This window comes from Esox lucius, chromosome 15 (assembly GCF_011004845.1).
Source record: "Esox lucius isolate fEsoLuc1 chromosome 15, fEsoLuc1.pri, whole genome shotgun sequence".
Lineage (NCBI taxonomy): Eukaryota > Metazoa > Chordata > Actinopteri > Esociformes > Esocidae > Esox > Esox lucius.
This window is the reverse complement of record NC_047583.1, coordinates 12,897,521-12,924,662: the sequence shown is the minus strand read 5'-3', so window position 1 is coordinate 12,924,662 and position 27,142 is coordinate 12,897,521. Positions and strand designations below refer to the sequence as shown.

Here is a 27,142-nt window from a genome sequence, read left to right as displayed (position 1 = left end):
TGAAGCACAAATTCACAAATACTGTTACTGTAAAAGTTTTACTTATTTACATAAGCATTTTATTACTTTGAGATTAGATGATTTAATTACTTGTAAAATAATTTATAAATAAGTTAGAAATCAGAGCAGTTCAATAATATCCCTCAGTTTTTTTACATTTATATTAAGAAATGTGTAGGTACTCTGTTATTAGATTTTGTCCTTGTTGTCCTTTTATGGAAGTGCCTAAACATTCGATTTTGAAAAGACACACAATGGGAGTTTAATTATCTGTCCCGGGTGGTTGGATAGGCGTGAATTGGGCTACATTTCGGATAATAGTAAATTGGGCTACGTTTCTTTTAAAACCTCGACTAAATTCCGAGAAATCGCTAAATTAACTCCAAAGGCCTATATTTGGCAACATGAGATCTATTATAATCAAACATATGTTTTATTCCCATAATGTTACAATACACGCAATACACATGACCTTACACTCATGACTTAACACTCATCCAACTCAAATTGCGTACAATGCATCCGGAGCAATGCTAGCGCCAGGGCAACTCTTCATTGAAAATAAAAACTGTCTCGATTTCTTCCCAGTAGCTAACTTGCTTTCGATCAGGTGCTCAACTGAATGAATATTTTTAACTAATTATAGACTAATTACTTTTGTCTACTATGCAGAAATCTGCGTTGTCGACAACTTAACTGAACGGTGCACATCAAAGTCTAGTTTGAGAATGTCGCTCCTCCCTCCCCCGTTTTGCCCGATACTTTGAGTGGCGTTAGCTCGGTCTACCCCGGGCTAGTTAAACAGAATAGCCTCACTCATCTGGAGGAAGTCGATCCTTGCGCGCGGTGGTGGAAGTGGAATATGGGACAGTGTTCGTCAGCTTGAGAAGTGAATGTTGAAATGAGGGTGTGTTTTTTGCTTACCTGGACTACCATTAGTGCTTATTGAGAAAACATAGAAGTTCTATATCTGTATCTATTTGGTTAACGCTGGCTACTATTTTGAAAAAAGCGGAGTCCGGATTAAAGGTATGCTTAATATGAGTCGCCAAACTGTTTTTGTCCTTCGGTAAAACCTATCCCATTTCCTGTATATTATTTGTTTGATCTACATCTAAAACAGGTAGCCTAACTAGCGAGCCATACACCAACGTTAAACATTTGGATATAATTTTGAAATATAGATAAGGTCAGCCAGCTAACTCGTCTGACGTTTACTAGGTTGCAAAAGCGTACTATAATGTCAGTCTTTTAAAATCAACTTGTCTAGCAAGTGGATCAAAACATCGACTGCGAACTGTCAGTGCTGGCCAATGTTGCAACAAGACGTTGCTACTAACTTTTTATAGTTTAAGCTTCGGTAGCATTTTCTATTGACATTAAGGTTTTTGTATAGTAGTTTTCCACCTGGTTTAGCTGGTTTGACAAGTGAGTTAGATATGATTTGCATACGACAATGTTCCAGAGAACATTATGGGAAGACAAATGAGAAACAACTATAAGATAATCTGCTGCTAACGACACAAGCCACGATGTTAAGAGTTAATTCTCTAGTTTTATCATAAACTGTATTGTGTGCCTTAATGTCTCCAGGTGCACCATCTTTCAAACGAATGTCCTTGACTGAATGTCAGTTCATTGTTTTGTTTCACTATTAGGATCTCCATCTGCAATTGCACATGCAGTAGCTACTCTTCCTGGGGACAACATAAAAATCCAACAAATTAGAGTACCTAACAGTCACTGACAAGGCATGGTACTATTGATTATATTACATTCAGTTAAATAATGGAAACATTTTACAAAAAATGAAGGTGAATAAAATGTAGCTATTGTGTATGTTTGAACAGACATTCCCATAAAATGCAATAATCTGAGGTGATAAATCCTGAGGAGTTTGTTTTGGTGGCTAAAGAAACAACCCTACTGGATAAGTCCTCTTCCTGTTGTTTGTAGACACATTATGTCTACAGTAATTGGTGCAATGTGTCTTGCTCAGCATTGTGGAAAATAAAAAGATGTATTTATTGTATTTAGCTCTCTGTTGATGATTTATTCCTTTCCATGAGACTGTTGAAGGAATACATGTGTTTTCCTTTTATTTTGGGTGTGGTGTGTACATGACTATTACTTTAACAGAACTAGACATGCCTAAAAATATCTAACTTGATTGTCAAGGCAAATCATCAAAGTTGTTTCTTGTCCAATTGTTTATCTAATCTAATTTTAAAAGTTGATTCGTTTGATTAGCTGAGTTGTGCCGACACCTTTAAATTCCATTCATTGGCTTGGCATTGTATTCTACAAATGCTGTGATTGTGGTGATGACAATCCAGTGCTCAATGCAAAACCAAATATCATTTCTTATCTTCACTCTCAGGATGCCAAGAAGGCTCTGAGTAGGGGCTCCAAGATGAGTGTGACATCATGGTTTCTGGTCAGCAGCTCGGGCACGCGACACCGTTTGCCACCAGAGATGATCTTTGTGGGCCGGGAGGAGTGTGAGCTTATGCTGCAGGTGGGTATGACATCTACGGCACCCTCTGTTTACTGACCAAACACTGTGAATCCCATGTGACTCCTAGCCTACTGTCTAGCCATCCGCCCGCTTGCGAAAGGATGTAGCCTATCATGTAGCCTGTATTACGGGTCCTGACGTAAGGCCAACGGGTTAGATTTATGTAAAAGATATGTGGTTTTAGAACGATAGGCTCTGTGGGAGGGTTTGTGTTACAGGTGTTTCAACAGTCCTGGTAGAATTGCCTCTGGAAACCCTTTGAAAAGGTTAAAGCAAAAATGCAAATGGTACATTCCTCCCTGCAGTCTAGTTCTCCATGTAAGCTATTAACTCTTTGGAATCCTTTTAAAGTTGCTCTCTGGATATCTCATTTCCTTTTACCTTCCTTTTTTTATTTTATCCATTGTGAGGGGAAAAATGATCATCGCCTTAAATAGTTTAAAAACTTTCCTCTTTCTGTGGTTTGCTGAAACTGCCCACTACATCAGATTGCGTAATTTAAGAGCTCATGCATCAATGGTTTAGCAGAACCTCAGCCTCTCCCTTTGGAAAGTATGCTTATTTATAAACCCTCTCCCTGTCTCTTAGTGTGCAAGCATTCTGGGCTAAAGTGCTACTATTAAAACCCTTCCCTTTTGGCATTGCACAGTCTTGTTTTTGTACAATGTCAAATTACAATTCCTGCATGGACCACAGTATAGTGATGGTTTTAAACTGGAATGTTATGTTTTAGAGAGAAGAGAAATGGGAAATGTTTAGGGCACTCGCTTTGACTCTCCACAGTATCTGCATTCTACAGTATATTCTACAAGCCAGACAAGTAGGCCATGAAGTCCTTTTTTAAATAGAGCAACTGTACTGCGCAAGGCTGTGATGTGCCAGAGGTCGTATTTGTCTCAGATAAGATAGATGGACATTCCCTAGGGAATGTAGGGTAATGTTGTGATTGAGCAGAGCGTTTTGTCGATTATTGAAGATGTAAGTGGGCTGAATGCCATCTAGCGTAATATTAGTAGCCAATGCCTCAATTTGCAATAACCTGTGCCATGGCTGAAATTATACACACGTTTTTAGTATGTGGTATGTAATTTTCTGCACAAGCATATAAAGTTCTGGAGTGGAATCTCTAAAACCTTTTTGGCTCTGACCCCTTGTGAAGTCAAGTGGCCAGTATTTCTGCCCATTCATATATTGATAATTTGGCTCGTTGTTGTGCTTTTAAATGTGGAATAGACCTGTATGAAACTCGCTGTGGTGAACCTTTGAGAACATTAAAAATTACTTTTGGAAAATCTACATTCTATGTTTCTCTATATAGTAACTTTAAATGATTGCTGATCTTTTGAATAAATGCTGTTTTCTTTTTGAGAAGTTATATTTTAGTGTACCAAACTACAGCTGTTATTTTTTTGTTCCTTACTGTTGACCAAAATGTATCTATTTTGTATCAAAGTGTGCACATATAGGCTGTATAATAAGCCTGGCCTGAAAATGTGGAGGCTCTTGCCCTACAAAATAATTCATTGATTTAAGAGATTCTTGATTAAAGAACTAAACGCAAATGATATTTGGCATTATGGTATATGATTACTTGAGATAATAGGTTTGGTCACTCTTGCTGTATAATGATTGGTAGGCCAATGTTATATGCTGTTGATTGACGCTTACACGACATCCTATTATCTCTGCCTTTTGGGCATCAGTGACCAACACGTGAATATAGAATCAAAGGACTGATCTTAAGTAACTAAGTAACCTAATGCCTTATTTTCTACAGCAAGTAACTAAGTGACGCAACTAGTTACTTTATGGGACCTGCAACTAGTAACTGTAATTAGTTACTTTGAAAAGTTCCACTGTTTACCACAGATCTTTTTAAATGTGTACCAGAAAAACAAATGTGCTGTTGTACTTCCTGAACCAGAATCCCAGAAAGAGGGTGCTGAGTGTGTAATTGTTGCTCTCTGTTGATGATTGGAAATTATGTAAGTAAAACTAGGACTGTGATTAGTTACATTGTATATTATGCCAACTTCCCTGTTTAATATGTCCTTAAAACCTCAAAAGTAGCAGAGATCCCACTCAGGAACTGGGATCCTTTGTTCATATACACATTTGTTCTATCTTATAAAAGCCTTCAGTTGTACCCCATCAAAACCCAAATGATCAGATTATTTTACAAAACACTGTAGAGCTTCAACAGTTGAAATGATTGTTTTGATACCTTGGCTGGTCAGGCCTTGCTTTCATAGCTCTGTGAATGTGTAGTATTAACAAGTTCAGTGCTTATCGTACCAAGCTGCTGCGTACCCTAAAGGTCAGCTCGGCTCTGTTGCTTGTTTGAAGGGAGATGATGGCTTGGCTTTATGAAGGTGAATAGAGGGTGGGTATACAGCCTCATACTTTCTTGTGTGTTAATGTTGTGAAACTATCATTCCACTTTTACTGAAGATGTATTATGGATATTTTCTGATATTACAATGCAATAATTGCACGTAGTTCTTTTAAGACAACCAAATTGGTTCTGGTTAATGGACTTACTTGGGACCTGAAGGACAGATTGTTTCACCTTTCCATTTCAGGGATCCGATCCAGCAACCTTTTGGTTTATGGTCAACTACTAGGCCACCTGCTGCTCCACAATCCGCCATATGAATGAATGATGGTAACAGTAATAACTCAACAAACGAGTTGGTGTGGGCAGTTGTCCTGTGTTTCATAGTGGCGAGGAGTGGATAATGAGTCGTTCAGCCTGCCTTAATTACGGTTTTTGTTTAGCCCGGCCATTAATGAGCAAAACTACAGCAGAGCTGTCTTTCTCTTCCTCTTGCTCTGCCCACTGGTGGCTTGTTGAGGACAAAGATGATTGGTTGTGTTGAGATGTGTGAAGTGGTCTCTGCCTGTTCAGTGTAAATACATGGTTGTCTTCAACCACTGGCCATAAGTGAAATGATTACTTGAAGGAATGTGATCTTGGTTAGCCCAGAACTAAAGTCTTGCATAATTGGTTAGATGCTTTATTAAGTTCTGGGCCCATGTGGTAAGAAATGAAATAAAAACAGGACAAAGATCACCACTCTCTGTTTTTGACATTTCCTCACTCTTCAGTCCAAAATTGAAAGATTTCAGGATTTGTCTAAGATGGTGAAACTAATGCTGATTTGTCATGCAAACCATTATTTCCTGTTAGATCTATGGTATCATATTTCTTTTTCATTAATTGTCCATAAGAGATTAGCAGGAATGTAAGCAAACTCAAAAGGCCTGTGTGTTCAACTGTTCGTACCTTCTATCTACTGTGAGTTCTCATAGCCTTCATGGCTGATATTGTGATTCACAGCTTTAAGGAACATTCAGCAGTTTAAACAATTATTAACAAGTTCTATTGGTTTATTTATACACAAAGCCAACCGCAGAACATTCTTACTGCTAGGTTCCTGCTCAACAATATAAGAATAGAACTGATAAAAAAGTGATGATTATAACAGAACTGTGTGTGTGTGTGTGTGTGTGTGTGTGTGTGTGTGTGTCCGTGTGTGTCCGTGTGTGTCCGTGTGTGTCCGTGTGTGTCCGTGTGTGTCCGTGTGTGTCCGTGTGTTTGTCTGTCCAATAGAAAATTTAATATTATTTTCCTACACGTGGAACTCATGAATGCAAAAAATATTGACGACATATGATCGGTTTTGATTGCTCTTAATATATTAACAGCAAAACAGACACCGTGGTGTATTATGGCCTTCTTAATTCCCATTTTGGATGTGTGACATTAATGTACCGGCTACTAGGATCTTTTTGTTACAGGCTGTTGACTATGGTTGAATTTCCAGCCGCTTTACTTGGTTACTTTTTTAAATCCGTGGCTACTCAGCACTTATCAAAAGTGGTCCAAGGAAGGAAAAGCAGTGAACCGGCGACAGGCTCGTGGGCGACCAAGATTGTTTTAACTGACTTGTAGGGTGTTATTGCCTGGTAAAGTCGTTAGCTAGATGAGATGGCTAACGGACTGTAAACGGAGGGCTTGGCGCATTCGTTTTACAGTGTTTGTCTTTCTGTTTCCAGTCACGCAGTGTGGACAAGCAGCATGCTGTTGTCAACTACGACCCTTCCACAGACGAGCACATGGTGAAGGACCTGGGCAGCCTGAATGGGGTGAGTCCCTGCATACAGTTGAATAAAGGATCCGTCCAACTACAGTCCTCTCTGGAGGGTCCTGGGGCCCACTACCAGTCCCTAAGGACCTCACACAAAAGAGCCCTCTCATAGACTGAGATGGTTGAGAGAGCAGCAAAGATCACTTTAGTTTCTGTTGGCCTGGGCCTTCTGCCTTTTCTTCTGATCTCCCTCTGCCCACCCCCCCCACCCCATTCTCTGTTATTCCTGCAAAGTACAGCCTGTCAGGGCTGTGGAGAGGAAAAGCGTTTGCATTGTTTTACTGTGGTGTTTATCATGGCTTCAGTTAGACCACCTGCATGTAAACCCAGCACAATAGAATATTAGAGTCATGTGGATGTTTTGGCTGAGATGTTTTGGCTGAAATGTTTTGACTGAAATGTTTTGGCTGTTTTTGTTCTAAATATTATAATTGTAGTTATTTTGTCTACTTACTGCTGAAATGTGTATATTGCTACATTTCTAAGTTACCCAACAAGCATGGTTAAGCAAGTTACTTTCTCTAAGCAAAACCTGAAATCTGTATGTTGAGTTTAATCGCTGGTTAGATTGTACATAGTGGAATGCAGGCCAGCCTATTCAACCTTGGTCATCTTACCTTTACTTCATAATCTCATTAATGCCTTAACGTACTTGTAGGTTGGCTTAACTTTTACTGGGGAAAACGACCATCTGCAAAGCACCTTAGCTTTGGCCAAACCCAGAGGCTGTGTGTGCGTGGGAATGCCAGGATGACAACCGACTAATCAGTATCTGGTCTTAGTACAGTGGATTTGAACTATTCATGATTGTTGTGAAAACAAGTAATTATTGTGTACATTTCTTTTGTATTTTTTTTGGAGGATTTGAATGTAAAATCTCTGAAACAACCTTTTCACAAACATTTCTTTTTTCACCAGACCTTTGTGAATGATCTGAGAATCCCAGACCAGACGTACATCACACTGAAGCTCTCCGACGTCATCCGCTTTGGATACGATATCCTTTTTATTTGATAATTATGTGAATCTATTCTTGTTTTCATCTCACCGTCTTTGTTGATTGGAGATTTTTTTGGACTGAATCCAAATAATGCAAACTTTTCAATCTCTGAGTATACTCTTGTACTTATTACCCCTCTTACATTTATTTTACCCCTTTTATCCCGATATCATGGTTTCGATCTTTAGCACATCCAGCAGGCTTGGGAGAGTTGAAGATGTAGACGTGTCCTCCAAAACAATTTCTTCCCAGCTGTGTTGTTTTGTTGTTTTGCTCATTCAATCCCAATGTTAGCTGGGACCATAATGCTTGGTGGAGGACGCTCCTCTGGCCAGTACCAATCCAATGTTGTCGACCCACTACAAGGAGTTACTAAATGGGACAAGGGAACCCTTGCTCAACTTTTGTTCATTCAAAGTGGAAGACACTGCCCTGGGCCTGTCACAGCGCCCTTTGTGGTACTCCCAGCCTTGGTCTGTGTTGCCACCTTGCCACCAAACCAGTTTTCTTACACACACTACCAGATTTCAAGCAATTAAAAAAAAATAAAAAATCACTGGTGTTTTCCCAGCATGTTAATTCCCTGTCATTTGAGTTTGTGGTTTTAGATTGTTTACCTTTGGACCAAAAAGCTCTTGGACCTGTGAACCTCTGAGCTGGAAAACATGAATAGTGAAATTGAGTTTAGATAACAGGAAGAAAAGCTGCTTAAAGGAAAACTGTACATTGTCCCATTTTTCAGATTTCTGTGAAATTTAGAGCTTTAAGTAAGGCTTTGGCTAATAATTTTCCAAGATGGCAAGGTTCAGTGTAATCTAATGGCCCCTGTCAGAGTATTTCTTAACTCTGCTTCCACATTCTCATGTGTATATCCTGGAGAGGAGTCAACACAAGGTACCAGAGGAGGCTCTCAAAGTAAGTCAGAACTTCCACATGTACATGTCATCTGTGAATGTGTGACCCTAAAATGGGGATTAGATCCAGTGGTTTTAAAGTGATAGTTTGTCCTAGATTCATATTTGGGTGAAATAACGCTTACTTTGAGTTGTTCTTCAAGGCCCCTGGAGTAATTTTTCACAACAAGCCATTATTCTCCTCTGCCCCAGCCTGGAATTAGCATTATTAGCATTATTAATCTGTGCGTCCTGAGCAACAAAAGCTGCGTTGCAAGTGGAAAAAGCGTAAACAACCTTAAAAAACCCTTCCAACAAATGCTAAGTGGTTCTTCCTTAGTTATGTCAAAATGATGTCAAAGAACTTGGATTGATACCATTGTGAACAAAACTGACCGAACGGTAAACTTAGGAAGTATCAGTTCAGTTGAGAATGAGATTTGTATAGCGGCAATTAAATCATTAAAAGAAATACGACAATGACCGGTGCTTTGAAGTGAACAACACCACTGGTCTTAATTTAAAGTGTTTTGGAGTAGGTTTCCGCTTGCAATCCAGCTTTTTGCCTAGGACACACATTTTCAAATCATGAATTTGGACAATGCTAATAATGCTACTTCCATGCTGGGACAGCGGTGAATAATGACTTGTTGTGAAAAATGACTCCAGGGGCCATCAAGAACAATTCAAGGTAAGTGTTATTTCACCCAAATATGAATCTAGGAAGAACGATCCCTTTAAGAAGTACAAGCCCTGAGCCGTAGTGTTTTGTCTTATTTTTTTTTGGGTGCAGGCATATGGATATTTGATCTTCATTTTAATGCTATTGACAGATAAATGTAACCTAATGTGACACTTTGCAATCATTTATTGGATTCACAGAAATCCAGTTTCCTTAAGAGTACATCCCTGGCATTAATAGCCATCACCTTAATGTAGGCTTTGTCTTAAAATGTGGACCTGTTTTTGTTAGCCTTACATTCTCATGTGTTGTTAGTTGCAATCATGGTTGACTCAGTGGAAAACCAGGCAGGCCCTGTGACAGCATAGCCGCCAAACCATAAAGCCTCCTTCCACTGGTTTATGTTTGGTGTGTGGTCCTTCTGTTCAAAGGTAGTGGTTTGTTTTTGGCAAACATGATATCTAGCGTTGTGGCAAACAACTCCACCTGGTGACTCATGGTTCAGGGCATGCACTTACAGCCTTGCGGTTGTGTGTATAATGATATTCTGCTCTCTTGTTTTAGCATGAGAAGTACACCAGCCAGCTTCAGATGAGCATGAAGGCCCTGGAGGCCAGGAAAAGGGAGAAGGAGAGGCTGCATGCTGAGAGGACCAAAGACTCATTCCGCACCAAGCAGGAGAAACCCGAGAATAAAGCACTCCTGTCTACAGGTAAAACCTCTGGTAGACTCAGCCCGGTTCCAGCCTTGTTGGCCTTCTACATCCCATAGCATACAGGCTATTCCATATTATAGGCCAGACTTATTCATTATCTCTGCAAGGTCGATGCAAACGCCATTGAACTCAATGGTTTGTTACGTACTGTACACGGACGGTGCCAGGATGTACACTAGGTAAGGCAGCTGCTGACGTCTGTTCAAACCGGACTGTCCTAATAAGCCTTTTAGAGGATCTGTCAAGATGCACACAGCTCTCCTTTTTGAGCGCGCACCTAGTGTGAGATCAGGCTTCCACATGACACGGTCAAAGTTTAAATCCAGCTGGGTCAGGTGAACAGCGTTTATAGTGCTCTCCAGTTGGCAGGCTAAATGAAGTGACATTGGGCTTCACCGCTGAGCGTGTTGAGCCTTATCTCTCTTTGCCATGCCTCTGGACAGAGACTCCAGACGTGGGGTGGAGTGCTGAACGTACCCGCTAGGACAGCACATGCTTTCAAGGATTAAATGTGTGTGTGTGTGTGTGTGTGTGTGTGTGTGTGTGTGTGTGTGTGTGTGTGTGTGTGTGTGTGTGTGTGTGTGTGTGTGTGTGTGTGTGTGTGTGTGTGTGTGTGTGTGTGTGTGTGTGTGTGTGTGTGTGTGTGGGTTAGGTCTTACTGAACGAATGGGGACCAAATGTTCCAATGAGTATAGTAAAACCAGAAAAAATTGGTCCCCGTGAGGCAAAAGTTAATTTCCGGTTTAGGGTCAAACTTACAATAAATTTTATAGTTAGAATTGGGGTTTCTTTAAGGTCCAGGCGTTGTTGGTTAAGTTTAGGGTTAAGGTTAGGCATTACACCTAGGTAAAGTTTAGGCATAATTGTTACTTTATTGAGGTTAGGGTTAGGTTTAGGGTTAGGTTAAGGTTAGGGTAAGGGTTAGGTTTAGAGTTAAGTTTAGGGCAAGGGAGCATGCAATTTCTATTTTCTGGGGGTAGCTGTACAAACTTGTGTGTGTGTGTGTGTGTGTGTGGCGCTCTCTTTGTGTGTTGGGCCATATTCCACACCCCCCCCCCTACCTTATTGCTCACAAAGTCACTTACAAATCTCATGCTAGACCAGCAGCCAGACCAACTCTGATTAGAGGTTGACATCCAGCCTCCTGTCCCACTCTGCCTGTTTGATGGGTTCATGTTGTTCCTGACTGCCCACAGTCAGAGACAGTCTGTACAATGTCAGAGTCTCCACAGGCCACACCCTGTTGACTGTCCAGGCACTGATGACCAAGTAGGACATGTCTGTTTACCCAGCAGCCTTCCAGGGCGTGGCCTGGAGTACAGCCTCTCCTGTGGGCCTGCTGTCTCCGTCGGTGTATGGTAGGAATGGGTGTGACCCAGTCTGGCCCAGTTCATCCTGAAAGGGTGCAGTCAGGGCTACTTATTACTCCCACTTGAGACCTTAACATGGAACTTTGTCATCATGTTTGTCTTCATGGTTTTCATGGTTTGGTGAGAACTGTTATTTCTGATGCATACTGACATAAAAACCATCCAATGGCTGAGTAGCAGTGCGGCGCTAGAGGGTGTACACAAGCCCTTTTAGGATGTTACCCATGCTGTGTAGCTAGAAATGAAACATTAGTTCAGCGGAAAGGAATTAGTGACGTTCTGTTCCTCCGCCTTTCACTGTGGATCTCTTCTATGTACTGGGCGACAGCTCCCCGGAGGTGTGTTGTTTTAGTTCATTCAGGCCCGTGTTATTGACCTGTAGTCTGGCTGTTTACTTTCCACACAGGCTCAAGGCATGTGGCTAATCAGATTTACGCCATGTCACATCCTGGGCCAGCCAATGGGCTGTTAAATGTACCCATGGCAAGAGAGTGAGAGGAAAATGAATGGATTAAAATGCATTATAATCGACTGTAATAATGTCTGCATTGCCAAGGAGGGTAGCAGAAAGTACTCTGTCTGACTGCGTACTTTAGATTGAAGGCACAGCAGTTTATCTTAACGTTGACTGCTCTGGAGAGGTGAGTCACCAAACTCGGCAGGCCGGTGTTGTTTGAAAAGCTACACATTTTTGTTTTATCATCTCCCCTTATTGAAGATTAGGATTAGCAGTGTGTTAGGATTAGCAATGTTCAATTTAATTCCCTTGCCATGAGGATTATGTATTTTGTATCACGTGTCCTTGTTTTTAACACAAGGCCCTTTCTGCTAGTTTATTCTGAGAGGCCTGGAAATAGCTGAGTCTTATAAAGTTAGGGTTTCAGACATTTTCCGGCAGATGAGCAGGAACTGTCCTGACAATAATAGGAAGGGAACTAATTCTATCACTTTAAAAGTTCTTAGATCCGGGGAATTCTGTCTGAGATGATCCGCTCATACATTTCCATTTGGTTTTCCACACATTTCATGCGGTTTTCCACATTTTGCCCTGTCCATGTACTCATATGATTCAACCAAATGAATAGGGACCTCCAGTGAGTCAAGGCCCTATGATTTAGATGGCTGTTTAGTCTAACAGGACATGTCTGTTGTAAAGAAAAAGACCCCCCCTCCCCACACCATATTATGGAATGATTACATAGAAATATGTACAACGAATTACAGATTTTACACTTTGGTTGCTCAGTGGTTCAAGCTCGAGGGCCCTCATTGGGTTATTGCTGAGATGCTCCAACTGCTGGGTTGACTAGATACTGGCTGACAGTGTATATTAGCCCAGATACTTTCCACTGTATTTACCACTATGTTTGTAGGCCTAAAGCTGCAATCATTATCCAATCCAACTTTATTTGTAAAGCACATTTAAAACAACCAAGTTGACCAAAGTGCTGGACATAAACATGATTTAGGACAGATTATAAACACACGAGTAACAAAACATTTAAAACAAGTAACAAACTGGAAAATGGAACAACTCTCAAGCGGGTTTAAAGGCCAATGAATTAAAGTGGGTTTTAAGTTGTGATTTAAAATGTGGAGGCTGGGGGCCAATCTGACCTGCAGAGGGAATTTATTCCACAGCCTTGGGGCCATGATTGAGTGCTCGATCTCCCTTATTTTTGAGCCGCGTTCTAGGGACAACAAGGAGTAGCTGGTCAGCAGACCTTAATGACCTCAGAGGAGCGTACGGCTTCAGTAATTCGAGTTCCGGTAAGGAGTCGAGCGGCAGCATTATGGGCCATATGTAATCTAACCAGGGAGGCCTGGCTAACACCTATATATAAAACATTACAGTAATCCAGGCGAGTTGTGTTAAAAGCATGTATAACCCTCTGTGAAAGATAAGAATGGCTTCAGCTTGTTAAGCAGCCTGAGTTGAAAGAAACTAGCTTTTACAACAGAATGTATCTGTTTCTCTAGTTGAAAATCACTGTCCATCTTAACACCAAGGTTAGTTACCATAGACTTGACATAAGGTGTCAGGGGACCCAGGTCCAAATGGGAGGTGCAAAGAGAACTACTGGGTCTAAGTATCATGACCTCCCTTTTACTTTCATTAAAATGTAAAACGTTTAAATCCATCCGGGCTTTAATGTCATAAAAACAGTCCAACAGTCTTTTTGGGGAATTATCACCCTTACTTTTAATTGGCAAGTAGATATGTGAATCATCTGCATAAAAATGGAAACTGATGTGTTTCTTTAAGATGGATCCAAGGGGGAGCAAATAAAGGAAGAAGAGAATCGGCCCCATAATAGAACCCTGAGGAACTCCACATATCAGTGGTGCTGAGGGTGAAATAGAGACACCAAAACTAACTTTAAAGACTCTCTTGATATAAACCATTCTATTGCAGTACCTTTAATCCCCATGCTGTGCTCAAGACGAGAGAGAAGCACACTGTGGTCGACTGTGTCGAATGCTGCTGTGAGATCTAAAAGCATAAGGATTGCAGAATCTCCAGAGTCTGTTGTGATTAAAAGATCATTAAAGACGTTTATAAGTGAGGACTCTGTGCTATGAAATGCTTTAAAGCCAGACTGGATCACCTCAAGGATACCATGCAGATCTAAAAAAGATTTACTGTACAAGAACTACCTTCTCTAAAATCTTAGACTTAAAAGGAAGCTTAGAGATCGGATGATAATTTGCAAGAACTAAGGTGTCCAGATTTGGCTTTTTAATAAGAGGCTGCACCACTGCTTGTTTAAAACAGTGCGGCACAAAACCAGAAGTAAGACTGCTATTAATGATTGCTTGGATGTTTGGTCCAATGTTGTGCCACACTTCTTTAAAAAGACGAGGTGGGACAATATCAGTAGGACAAATTGAAGGTTTTAAATGTGCAACAATGTCTTTAAGGACTGAGAGGGATACAGGCTCGAACTTAATGAAGACTGCTGCACACACTGTGGAAATGGAAAGGTCAGAGGCTGGAAATGAAATGCTAGCTCTAATGGTGGTAATCTTTTCCACCAAAAAGTGGAGACATATTTCACAGGCCACCGAAGACTTTTCCTGCTTTGTGGATTGGGGGGTATGAAGAACAGAGTGGATTGTGCTAAAAAGAACATAAGGTTTATTGCAATGTTTTTCAATAACATCAGAGAGGTATTTAGCCTTTTCAGCTTTAACACATCTGATACTTACGCCAGCTATCCCTTAGGATATCGTAAAATACTTGTAATTCTTTTTTCCATTGACGCTCCGCTTTCCTAAACCTTTGTCTAACAGCTCGAGTTAAGTCACTTATCCGGGGTTCAGGATTGGGTTTGGAACGCCTGGGTTTTAGTAGTGCAATTTTGTCGTGAATTTTGCTGCAGGTGAATGAAAAAGAGGAAATCAACTCATCTGTACCTAGTCAAGCAGTGGACCCTATAGTCTCCATAACAACATCATTTTTTGGAGAAATGGGCAGCAGTAGCAGGTTTAATCATCCTGCAGATACATTGCTTAACAATATTGCTGGGAAGGGAAACTTCAAATATTACGGGTGTATGGCCCAAAAAGATCGCTTTGTGTATTTCGTTATTTAAAATAGACAAACTGCATGACAAAACAAGGTCTAATGTGTGGCCATGGATATGTGTCGGACTACTTACATACTGTGTAAGGTTAAAAGCGTCAATAAGCCTGGCCAGAAGATTCATAGGACAGCTTACATGAATGTTCATATCTCCTACAATCAAAATCCGGTCGTATTTCGGCATGATTTCAGACAATAATTCTGAAACGTCTCTGATGATTATGCCACGTGACTAACAGTGAGAGTAACTACTATATTTGTCTCTGTGTGTCCCTCTCTGTTTGTTAGTGATGGCTGAGGCTCCAGTGTCCAGGCCTACTCCTCTGTATGGACAGCCGTCGTGGTGGGGGGATGACGATGCTGAGCTCAGAGCAGCGCAGCGGCCAGATGACGACCATGCAGGTCTGGAATAAACACTACTCTGCTGTTGCTGTACTGTCAAGTGATTTGTTTATCAGGATGTGAGTGTGCCTCTGAAAGAGGCTTGACATTTCACGACTGCTGTTATTCGCCCTTCTGAGTTAAAGGGTTACGCCCTTGTGTTTCATTAGAGTGGCAAACCATATGGCACCACTTCCGTGTTCAATGTGATGCATTGAGAGATTTGTTGGTGTTTCTCCCTGGGCTCTGTCGTGGCCACTGGGGACACGGCGCAGAAGAACCCTGATATAATCCATCTGCCCCGTGATGGATTACACTGTAAGCCTGGGTGGACGGGTTGAGAGCAGAGTCACGGTCACTTTTGGCCTCATGCTGCCCAGCCTGGCTGGGACAGATTACCTCTCAGACAGACTTTTTTTGGGACTCCAGGTGTCCATTTTTTTCCCACGTCCAGATGACCTGGCTCTCCCTGATTGGCTGATGCATTTGTTTGGTTTGTCTAGCCATTGTTGCGGTCTTGTTTGTGGTTTCCGCTTGAGATATAATACTTGGCATTGGCAGAGGCCGAGTTCTGCTCTGGGTTTTCCTTGGTGTAGTATGTTAGTCTGTATTAATCCCTGGGATATTCCATTACTGATGTCTCTAAGGTCCAATGTGTCTGTGCTACGGTGTTGGCCTGTAATATATTTCTGGCATGGATGTTGACCTGCGGTTTCTCCAACGTGTCTGCCCCCATAGAGGCCGGTAAAGACGTCTTTCGACAGGAGGTGACTGGGCCGCTGTCGGACAGTAAGTCCAGGTCCATCTTCTCGTACCGCAAGGAGCCCAGCTACTTCGAGATCCCCACCAAGGAGTCCCAGCCACAGACACTCAACGAGGATCCCACTAAGGACTCTGACCCCCGTGAGGTCCCGGCCTTGCCCACCACCACCCTGACCCCCACTCCCCCTGTGGTGCAGAGCCACGCCTCCTTCACCATCGAGTTTGATGAATGCATGCCGGGCAAGATGAAAATCAAGGACCACGTCACCAAGTTCTCCTTCCGCCAGCCACGCAAGCTCCCCGGCAAGGAGGCGGCCATGACGACGCCCACCGAGGTGATGTCGGCAGAGAACAAGGTGGCTGATTGGCTGGTCCAGAGTGACATGAACCGGAGGAGATCTCGGACAGAAGACATGTACGGTGACCTGCCCGACCACAACAGGACTTCCGCATGTGAGGAACTCTCTTTACTGTCTAAATGTGTGCCGTCCTGTGTTACTGTCTGAACCTGAGTACTTACGTGTTTCTGTCACCAGGCCACCGCCATGAGAATGACAGCAACCCAGGGGACCCTGTTGTGAACGGGAGGCAGGTTTTACAGTCAGAGCCACCGATGGGGCCGCACACGTCGCTACCACCCGAGCTGTCCCCCTCTATACCCTTCACCCCGCCTGAGTCCTCAGAGCCTCTGTCCAGCTCCCCTCCAGAGTCTCGCTCCCCTGTCCAGAGCCAGGGCAAAGCAGACCTCAAGCAGGCTTTCGTCATTGAGTTCTTTGATGACAGTCCACGCAGGATCCGTTCGCAGTCCTTCAACACGGTTCCGCCTGACAGCCCGGACCTCAAGCACAAGCTGGAGAAGATATCAGGCCCTGGCACCCCCACTCAGCAATACACCGTTCCACTGAAGGATTCTGGTTCCGGCCCCCTGAGGGCCGGCTCCCTGAGGAGGGAGAAGACCGAGGATCGGATCAGTACCGGCTTCTCTTCGCGCTCTGCCTCCGTAACTCCCAGACCGTTTCGGAGTGTTGGCCGCAGGTCCAAACTGGCCCAGGATTTCAAGACTGAGTTCCTGAGAGTGTCCGGACAGGAGTCTAAACCGAGCATGAACACGACCTGGGAGAGGTCTTCCTCTGGGTCTCCGACGGCTAGCCCGCCTCCAACAGTGGTGGCGGCTGTTTCCCAGCAGACTCCACCAAGCCCCCCTCCTCCCCCTGTCCCGTACTTGGCTCAGACCTCATCCCCTGTCCACCAAACTGTGGCCCTGAAAGCCCCTGTGATGCCGGTTGCCCTGCCCCCACATGAGCCCCCGCCCCCCACGGAGGTCGGAACCCCGAAAGGCCTGGGGAATGAGGAGGACGATACCCTGAGTGAAGCCGGCACTTACACAATTGAGACAGAGGTCCAGGATAAGGAGGTGGAGGAGGCGCGTAGCAAGATCAACCAGGCAAGTATATATCACACCATGTCACATCTTGTGCTTTTTCACCAAAAGAAAATAGCCTTGTCAAGTATCCGACAGTCATACCTGTCTAACAAATCCCCCGCTAGTGTCACACAGGACAGGGCGCGGACGTGGCTGTCTCCAGCCCCTGCCGAGATAGCGTTTCCTCTCAGACAATGCTTTGTTCCTGACAGGTGTTTGGTGTTGAGGGCCCAGAGGAGCCCAGCCAGACTACTGCTGCAGCATATAAACCTATTAAGGCTCAGGACAGGGAGGAGCATAGACAGAGTAGCTCTGTGGATCTAAGACCAGCCCCAGGCCAGGGGCTGAGTCTGGTACAGGTAATCCCCAGCTTTGTGTGGTCCCCTTGTCGCTAACAACACAGCTAACGCAACCAATGAATGTCATCTGCTGGGCTGTTAAGCTTTGGGATGCACAGACATGTTTTGGTCTCTTGATTTGCCTTGGTTTCCTCGCACCTCCCTGTGAGATCTTTGTTGTCTCTTTCTCTGGATGGTTTCTGGGTGATTTGGTGTTGTAGCTCTTTACCTTCTATTGAGTTTTGGTTTGACCCGCAAATTTTTTGGGATGGGGGGGTGCAGTCTGAGTATTGCAAAAGGGTGTGTGGTGGTTGGGATGTTTTTTTTTGTATACTAACATGAAGAGTTGGGTGATGTGGACCTGAAGTTAACATATACTGTGTTTCAATAGATTCTGATGTTAGGAATTGGTTGGTTTGAAAAATGTAACAACCTAAAAATATCTATTGGATTTAGACTGATTCAGTTTTGATCACGTTTTTGATTTCACCAGTTTCTTTATTTCATTTAATATTACCCCTTTTTAATAAAAAAAACAACAGACTTTGATTTTCTAACTTTACAACGATTAAAACCAGATCAGTAGACAACTTTGAGGTCTAAGAAGAAAAATGTCAGTGTGTTTTTCTGCCTCAAATGTTTAATTGTTAATAAATAATCGTTATCACATTGAACTGATTTTCCCAGCCCGACGGCATCCGTATTTGCAAATGTGTTCGCCTAATAGATTTTTCAATCATCAAATCTATATTTTTTTTCATTTGATTCCGTGTTACATCTGTTACGTCTGGTGGTCATCAACTGGTGTGATCCTTCCTGCAGGTGCCTGGGGGATCGAAGTGGGTTTCTCGTTGGGCCAGCCTGGCAGACAGTTACACGGACTCGTCCCTCGCTTCACACTTCTATAATATCCCCTCACAGATGGAGCTGTCCGAAGGTACGGAGGCAGATAGGAATTTACACAGAGATGCAAATGACTGTGTTCTGTAGTCAGGATCCATCGCCCTTGTTAAAGATGTGTTCTGTTCCCGTTCAGTCGGTGGGAGGGTGGCCCACCAGGAGAAACTCAGTCGGAACATCAACCCTGTGGACGTGGAGTGCCGGGGTTCCAGAACACGGCGGATTCTGCCCCAGGCGCCGTCAATGGAGAAGAACGATGCTTCTGCTCCCACCAATCCTGTCCATCAGGACAGATATTCGACCTATGATCTCAGAGAGAGGAGTTCCAGAGCCCCGCACCCAGACAAGGACCACCTCAAGCTGGCTGTCCAGAATGATCTGGATCCGGACAGTCTGAGTGAGTCGGATGATTGCTCCGTTGTGGAGCATAGGAAGACGCCCACACCGGAGAGAACCGACGGCAGTTCCACTCGGAGCAGAGAAGACGAGAGGCCAAGTTTTGCAGCCAAATCGACATCATTTTACATCGGCTCTGAGGAGACCGTTTCCAAACCGGGGCGGACATCCGTTCCCAATACACCCAAGGCTGAGAGAAAACAACCACCGTCTTCCAAGACGCCACAGTTCTCCACAGCCACCCTCACCAAACAATGGGTTGGACCCGACTCACAGAAGGCAGTCAAGCCCAACTCATCTGTTCCCAACCTGGAATGCCAGGTCAAAGTTATCCCTCAGCCCAAGGAGCTCTCAGTGTCTCTGGTCCGGCAGGAGAGCTTCACTAAGGACCGTCCCAGTGATGCTGCCCAGGTCACCAAACTCCCCCACATCTCAAGCCAGCCTCTTATGAGTTACACAGAACCTGCTGAGGCCTTCCAGGCTGTCGACAGTCACGACACCCACTCTTACCTCCAGGAGACCGCGGATGCTCTGTCTGCCCTGGAGGCCAAACTCCAGGCCCAGCCGCCTGACGGCGCTGCTCCACCCATCCACGACTCCCTGTCGGGCGAGTCCGACATGGACTCCGCCAGCACCGCCAGCCAACGCAGCAATCGGATTACTCCAGCGACTGGGTTCAAGAAGCCCTCTGTTACCAGTGGCCTTCAGAGGGAGAGATCCTCTGTCCAGGAGCCCAGTCGCCAGCCTTCAACCCGCTCTTCCACGTCAGAGAAGCCGCAGTTCCAGGGGTCAGGCAGTAACCGTGAGCTAGGCAGGAGGCTGGGGATAAGACGCTCTGTTGGTAAACCTGGCCCCGTGGACCTGGGTGACGACCTCCAGAGTTCCAGCTCGCCCAGGTGGCCCGACACTGCCTCCTCGGACCAGGAGCTCTCCCGACCCGCCGCGGACAAAAATACAGTGCAGAAAGAAGATCCCTCAAAGTCTTCCAGAGTGGCCCAGGCCCTGAGCCGCTCCAACAGTATGTCTGCCCCACGCCCCACCAGGGCCTCCATGCTCCGCCGGGCCCGCCTAGGAGATGCATCCGACACTGAGGCCACGGAGCCGGACAGGACCTCCCAGAACTCCCAGGAAGCCAATGGGACCGCTAGGGCCAGCCAAGACAGTAAAAAGCAGCTTTCCAGGCTGGACATGCTAGCTATGCCCCGGAAGAGGACCAGCTCCTTCACCACTCCCAGTGATACAGAGTCCCCCGCCCCCCGGACCGGCTTCTCCAACCGTAGCACAGAGTCCAGCGGCGGCTCTGGTCGTAAGGCCTCCACGGCCGTGCCGATCTCCAAGCCTGCGCTGGGCAGGGATCCCACGAAGCCCATCCCCCGGGGCCACTCCAGCAGTCTGAAATACACCAGCAGCACAGCCAGTGAGTAATTACACACACATCAGTCTGTCTCCCTGTGACCTTACAACATGTACAGTAACACTGTCTTCCTGTAAAACTGTCTTATGAAATATGAAAGTATTTGTTGCTTTGGAAGTGTCACTTTAGTCTCAGAGGAGACCATTCTGGATGCATTGGTTTGAATGAATTTGGAATTATTAATTGGGTAGACTAACGTTGCGAAAGTGCAAGTCTCTGTTCTTTTGGAGATTGGTTTTATCAATCATGGTTTTAAGGATTTCATTAAGGGCCTCACTAACAACATTCATGCTCTATTGCCATTATAATATCTTCAATAATTTCCTCTGGAATACCTGTGGTGAAAGGGGATGCCATTTGCACAGTCTTCTCACAATGATTGACCAATAATATTCTCACAACATTATTCTAGACAGTAATGATATTGTGATTAAATATGTCAGATGATTTCCTTTGAGCAGTTATCTGTGGTCTAACTATATATGGCTGTGCTTCCTTCCACTTCTGTATAAGTCTTCAGACACATTCACAGTGGCCATTACTGTTATTATTGGTTTTTTGTGCTTGTTCCAGGGTGTTATTTTTTGTAGGACATACAGAAGGTTTTGCTTTGAAACATCTGGATGAGCCCTACAAAAAACCTTTCTACTTGTGTCTCTGGGTAAATGGGATCTGTGGTCCATTCCTTTCACGGTCTCTCTCTGTTTTTACCCGCCTTCCTTCTCTTCACTGTTCTAACCCCCGAACACCCTTCAAACCAATTCATGGCTCTAAGGCTCCAGGCGACGACAGAAAGGTTCTGACTACACCTCCACTTCGGAGGAGGAGTATGACTCTGGTAACCAGACCGCCCCTAAACACAAACGCTCACACACACCCTCAGCCTCCCGCTCCCAGCCCCTCATCCCCCTCCGCCCCAAACCCCGCCCCCGAGATTCAGACCAGGAGAGCCACGAAGGAGATGCCTACCAGAGCTGGTCCTCCCACAGTGCAGAGATAGCGAGGTAAGTTTAGAAAGCAAGGGGACTTTTGTCGGCCATTTTGTCATCCTACTGCCAAGTGCTTCAACTGTTTGTACAGTGATTGAAGTGATTCTTGGGTTCTCAACAGTAGTGAGAGAGTTTCAGTTATCCGGCCTGCACCCTCTTGGAGGAGTGGCTGAGGTGTCTCGATGGTGGTTTGTTCTCCCCTTTCTAGACTAAGTCAAGACCTGGCTAAAGATCTGGCCATCCTTGCCAGGGAGATCCATGATGTGGCTGGTGATGCTGATCCTCAGAGCTCCAATGGAGTGGAGGCCAACTCCTCTACCAAGACAACCCAGGAGGAGGTGCGTCAACCACACTGCCTCCTCACATTTCTCCAACTGAATTATTTTAGGTAGCAACAAAATCCCAGAATATCAGAAGACGAACACAAAATATGGACCATGAGTTTTAATTTTCTTCGTGCCAGCAGGGCGCACAGTCATCTACTCAGACTGTCCAGCCTTTGTGGCATATTTATAAGTTCACTCACACAACAGCATTTTTCTTACATAGAGCTCACATGTGTGGCCATTGCAAAACCTTTCACTGTCATTAGCAGGATTGTAAATCCATGGTTTTATCTTGATTCTGGTTTCTTTTTGGTTTCTGTATCTGCTTACCTTTATGACTGGTGCATGATAATCACTACTGGTTAGGCTAATGACTTGTTCTGCTGGTGTTTCAGTTGGTCCATTCAGTCCCTGAGGCTGGTGTGAACTTCCAGAGAGTCCATAATGGGTCAGCTACAGGCAGGCCCCCTGACCAGATGATGAATAACCAGGAACACAAATCTATGCACGGAGGTTGGAACCAGGAAGAGGTTAGACCTTCGGTTGTTCAGAGCAGTCGGTTCTGTGTCCTGTACTGTGTTCAGTCTTGTCTTTGTGAGCTGGAGAGCTGAATGAATGCATTCATCTCATGTCTCTCTGTGTGTCTATCCAGGATTCTGTGGATGGTCTGATGTTGACTCCCCTATCCCAGATCTCTCTGGCTATTAGAGAAAACACAGAGCAACTAGCAGAGAAAATAAAGTAAGGATTTATACATGGAAGAGAAGCATGTGCAAAAGTTTACTATGCGTTTCTGTTCTCCACATATCTCATGCCAGCCTCAGGTCAGATGTTGTATTAATCCTCTCTGATATGTAGTAATCTTGTTAGCGCTGTGTGCCTCGGTGAGCAATGAGCACAGATTCCCAGCATGGCTAAAGGGCTAAGAATATGTGGGCTGTGTATTGTAATACTCCATATGATATGTGGTACATCGTTGTCCATTTTCCATCTGTGGTTGCCTTCGTGTCAGACTTCTGTTTCTATATAGGCAGACCTATGAGGGTGTCGCTGGAATATGGCTTCAGCAGAAAAGCTCTGGCCTGGGCCAAAGCTATGCCCTTTTCACATTTACTGGAGATTTCTGGACAGAAACGTACTATATACTGTAGATTTACATTTGTTATACATGCTGCACCTGGAATGACATGAGCTGAGATAGGGTTCAGCTTACAGCTTTAAAATAAAGAATATCACTGTAAACTAAGCATGAAAAGATTCTAGATCTCTACAAGCTTTCCTCATAGACATCCGCACCAAGCCTTGTTTTCCACACTGCTCTTCCAACAGGGATGTCATGTGGGTCCACTGATGAGGGCACCTGTTAGCTTTTGCAGGTGCCTTAGCAATCTGAGGTAGTGGCTGTAGAGTGTGGTATTAACTGGAAACCCCAGCTGACCAATTGGCATCACCCTTGAGGTTTCCCAACCACTAATAAGCTAGTAGCACAGTCGAAGCTCCCACCTAGTGGGGCATTGGTGCTCCCTAAAAGAACACCACCTTGGAATGCCATGTCATGTGTTTGAATAATGGAACCTCGCAACATATGACTCTTTAATATTGCAACAATTCCTGAGTGATGTGCAGACAAGGGTCATTTTTCTAACTTATGAGCGACACTGATTGCCTTTTAGCTTAAGATAAAGCATGAGTTGCCTGCAGCACTTTTTGAAGTGATGAAAATAAATGTTTTAACTCTGTGTTCTGTGCAACTGGTAAATTTCCAGATGTAATGGTCTGGTAATATTGGCTAATAAAAAAGTAGGCAAGTCTGAGCTCTGACAAAACTGGACTGGGTGGTAGTTCCAGAGAGACCTGCAAGTCCTGACCTACATGAACAAAGCCTATGAGGTGGATTAAATCTATGTGGAAGTGTGGTTAAAACTGCTCTATAATTTATGTTATGTTTTTCAGGGTGCTATTCCATAACAAAGCAGACATTTGGGAGGAGATTGAAGCAAAGCTCAGTGCTGACAACGACATGCCCATCCTGAAAAGCTCAAACAAGGTTGGTATATCCCAAGTTCAATCACATTCATAGTAATTTGAGTCAATTCGTTTTTTCCTTCTGCCTTGTAACTTGCCCATTTTCTATTTCAGGAAATCTCGTCTATTCTGAAAGAGCTCAGACGAGTTCAGAAACAACTTGAGGGTATGTGCGCAACCACAATCAGTGTGTAAAACCGTCATGTAAACAAGAATCACTTAAAAGCATAGTGTTATCCGAGTTGTGGAACTATGTGATTGCGGCCAGGAGTTTGAATCCTGTTCACTGTTTGCTGTCAGTGCTTTGGGGTTCAGCAGAGGCTGTCACAGTTTTGGCTCAGCGCCGTCCAGGGTGGATGGTTGGGGTGTTGTACAGGGCTGATTTGTCTTTTGGTAGGTCGGGTGTCTGCAAGCTCAATCTGTTTGTTGGTGGGAATGGGTATCTCTCCCAGTGCATATATGCTGGTGGATGACTTTTTAATTCTTTCTTTTTACATTTTTGAGCAAGCAGTGTGATAAGATGAACATATCAGTGTACCTTTTCTGCTGGTATAAGGCAATGCCATTATCTTCACCTGGACATCACAAAGTCAGTGGGGAAGGGGGTCACATGAAGCTCCTTTTCACATCAGCAATTGTCACAAAGTGCTTCTACAGATTCCCAGCCTAGAGACTCCGCAGAGCAAGCACCCAACAAAAAAAGGGTTTCACAGTGGCTAGGAAAAACTCCCTTGTACGGTCAGAATCTATGAAGAAAGCCCTGTCGTCCTCTAGCTTGCTGGGATTATAATGGCCCAGTAGTGTTTCAGATGTGTTAATGTCATATTCCTGGTTTCTTTTTCTCCCCAGTCATCAACACTATAATTGAACCAAGTGTGTACCTTGAAACACCCGAAGCCTGCACTCCTAGGGCCCCCTCCTCAGCCGGGGTGAAGCCATCCAGGGCCCCGTCAAGAAACTGGAGTTCCTCAAGTTCCCAACGGGGTGGTGGCCCCCCTGCCAGCTCCAGGCCCAGTGAGAGCATCAAGAGGCTGGCTATGTCCTCAGAAACAGAAAGCTATGTGGTCTGATGTCCTAGAAGACAGTGCCTACTCTACTGCTGAGCAGCAACCCCAGGTGTTGAGTGGATTTGAGAAGGGGAAATGGCACTGCAGGAACTGTGGCTCCACTGCACAAGAACACTACAGTAATGTGTGCATTATTAGACAACTGAAATGCATTTTGAGCTGCCATGGCAGATTGTAACACACACACACCCATGCGATTTAAGACAAGGCCACGCGATTTAAGACAAGGCCACATATAGTGCCATACCTCAGTTAATCTTAAGTTCACACTAGAAAGCATACTTGATTACTGGTTTTTTGTTGATCAGTTTCTGTGATTTGAATAATTGTTGCTGTAATCAACTTAGAGCACAGTATAGTTAACACAAGATATTATGGACGTATTGGTTACTGAAGTAATATAGTAAGGTGAAAATTAAAGCAATGAGTTGTGTGTATGTGTGGCCAAATTCATTTTGGTGTTCTCCTAGATTCATTGATTAGCCAGGGACGGGGTTTGTCTAAAACTTCAGTGATTCCTTCTTCACAACTTTCCCACTCTATGGACCAGACTTGTTATATAAACTTGAGTTTAAAAGTTGTCTCTTGCATGCTTTTGAGCTAAGAGAAATGGTTGTCTTTCTGGTTTCTTAAGAGAGGCATTTTTAGGATTCAATGTAGGAATGTCTCTGGGAGTCGCTGCTTTTCAAGGTATCTCATTGCCAGTGCAAACCTATTTATTCTCTAGATAAAAAGTAGAATTCAGGTCTTCTTTCTCATGCACAGTCAGACACTAAATGTTTCTTTTTTTCAAAGCACTAACAATTTGTCTAAGAATGTATGTATGTGGGTTGGGCGGGCGGGGGCAGGAGGGCTTTTGGTACTTGGGTAGAACATTTAGGGTTAGTCACCTGGCTTCTGTCCGGAGGAGCTGTGGTGCCCTGCTAAGAGATGTTAAACTAAAGGACAGGCCTTCTACCAGCTGGCTCCTATGTTGGATTGTCATAATGGGTCAGTTGTTTGCAGGTATGTTAGAGATCTCATATCAGCGTTCTTTTCCCTTCTTTTGATCCATTCCTGATTTCCCTTTTGTGTTCAATCATCCGTGGCCTGAATTTGACCAAAGAACCTTTGTAAATGTTATGAACACTACCAACTCCAATGCTGTCCAGAGATTTCCTCCAATATTGTTGCTGGTCACGGCCTCATATTTCAGTAAGCACGCCATACTCTATGAGCTCCTGTCCATAATGCCATGTAAGGAGGGCTGTATGGCTGTTTACACTGGCGGACCAATTCCAAATGCTTTACAACCATTTGTTCTTTTCACCAATCTGATCAGCTGTGAAAGATCTGATGGGAAAAAAGATGATATCCTTGTCTAAAATATTGGAATTGGGTACTGTGTAAACCCAGCCTATTATGTTGTGTCAACATCAATATACGCCTGCTGTTCATTTTTTTTTTGTGACAATTGAATCGGCAGTAATTGTGTGTGTGTATGTAATCAAAATATTTCATGTACAAATCGAAGCGTTTATGATCTAGATTAACTTGTATTTTGCACTAATGTTGTACCATTGGGTCCCTTAAACCTTATATGCTGAAATGCCATACTTTAAGCCCCCTTTTAAAAAGGTGAGTAGCTTCCATTCTGTTGAATTATTATAAGTACATGCTTCCTATCCAGATACCAAGGAAGCTGAGAATGCAATTTAATGAATGGCTTGCTGTTCATCACAAATGCTTTTTCTATCCATTTGGTGTACTGTAGCCTGCTGTACATACCATTTAAACAGGAATTTCCCCCTTTACCACAGAGCTTTTTGGGATATATGGTGTCATACACAAAGTAGGCTACAGAACTTGTTTACACTTATGATCTCAATTCAATGAGATTTTGGTCTCTGTTCTAAAGTGCTGCTGCTATTCGGCTTTGTTTTATCTCTTGTAGTCAATTACTTAAATGAGTCCTGTTCTGTATACCCAGTCCAGATCCCCTAGTCACCATTATTATTTGTACCCTTAAAGACGTGAAATACCTTTTGTTGGTTTCCTGAATAAATTATAATAATTTTGTGCCTAATATAGAAAATGTATAGTTGTTTTGTAATAAACTGATGTGTAATAAATAATTTTGTTTTAATTTTCCAACGGCTTCTGTTTGACAATATAGTAAGGATAAAGTGGTAGTTTACAAAATGTTTCAGTTGTTTTCATAAGTCCT

The 27,142-nt window shown here is 43.8% G+C and overlaps 1 protein-coding gene across 6 annotated transcripts; it reads left to right on the top strand.

Moving 5' to 3' along the window:
* The first annotated feature begins 816 nt into the window (after window positions 1-816).
* cep170b (centrosomal protein 170B) lies at window positions 817-27,142 on the top strand. 6 transcript variants are annotated; one of them, XM_020054165.3, is made up of 19 exons: window positions 817-1,029; window positions 2,381-2,518; window positions 6,578-6,667; window positions 7,588-7,666; window positions 8,526-8,584; window positions 9,809-9,956; window positions 15,204-15,317; window positions 16,035-16,511; window positions 16,595-17,502; window positions 17,694-17,840; window positions 18,642-18,756; window positions 18,856-20,532; window positions 21,305-21,533; window positions 21,727-21,856; window positions 22,240-22,374; window positions 22,497-22,585; window positions 23,798-23,891; window positions 23,984-24,035; window positions 24,719-27,141. In XM_020054165.3, the coding sequence occupies exons 2-19, from the start codon at window positions 2,414-2,416 to the stop codon at window positions 24,937-24,939; spliced, it is 4,869 nt and encodes a 1,622-aa protein (XP_019909724.2). In that variant the 5' UTR covers window positions 817-1,029; window positions 2,381-2,413; the 3' UTR covers window positions 24,940-27,141. The 6 variants fall into 6 exon arrangements, with proteins under 6 accessions (XP_019909724.2, XP_019909725.2, XP_034153147.1 ...); XM_020054166.3 differs by having other exon boundaries at window positions 827-907; window positions 21,413-21,533; window positions 24,719-27,142; XM_034297256.1 differs by having other exon boundaries at window positions 827-907; window positions 21,769-21,856.

Bases quoted from the DNA above. Each gene is read 5' to 3' on its own strand.
- cep170b (XM_010879060.5), top strand. The intron at 20,533-21,304 runs GTGAGTAATTAC...CATGGCTCTAAG, and splicing joins ATACACCAGCAGCACAGCCA to GCTCCAGGCGACGACAGAAA. The intron at 21,534-21,726 runs GTAAGTTTAGAA...TCCCCTTTCTAG, and splicing joins CACAGTGCAGAGATAGCGAG to ACTAAGTCAAGACCTGGCTA.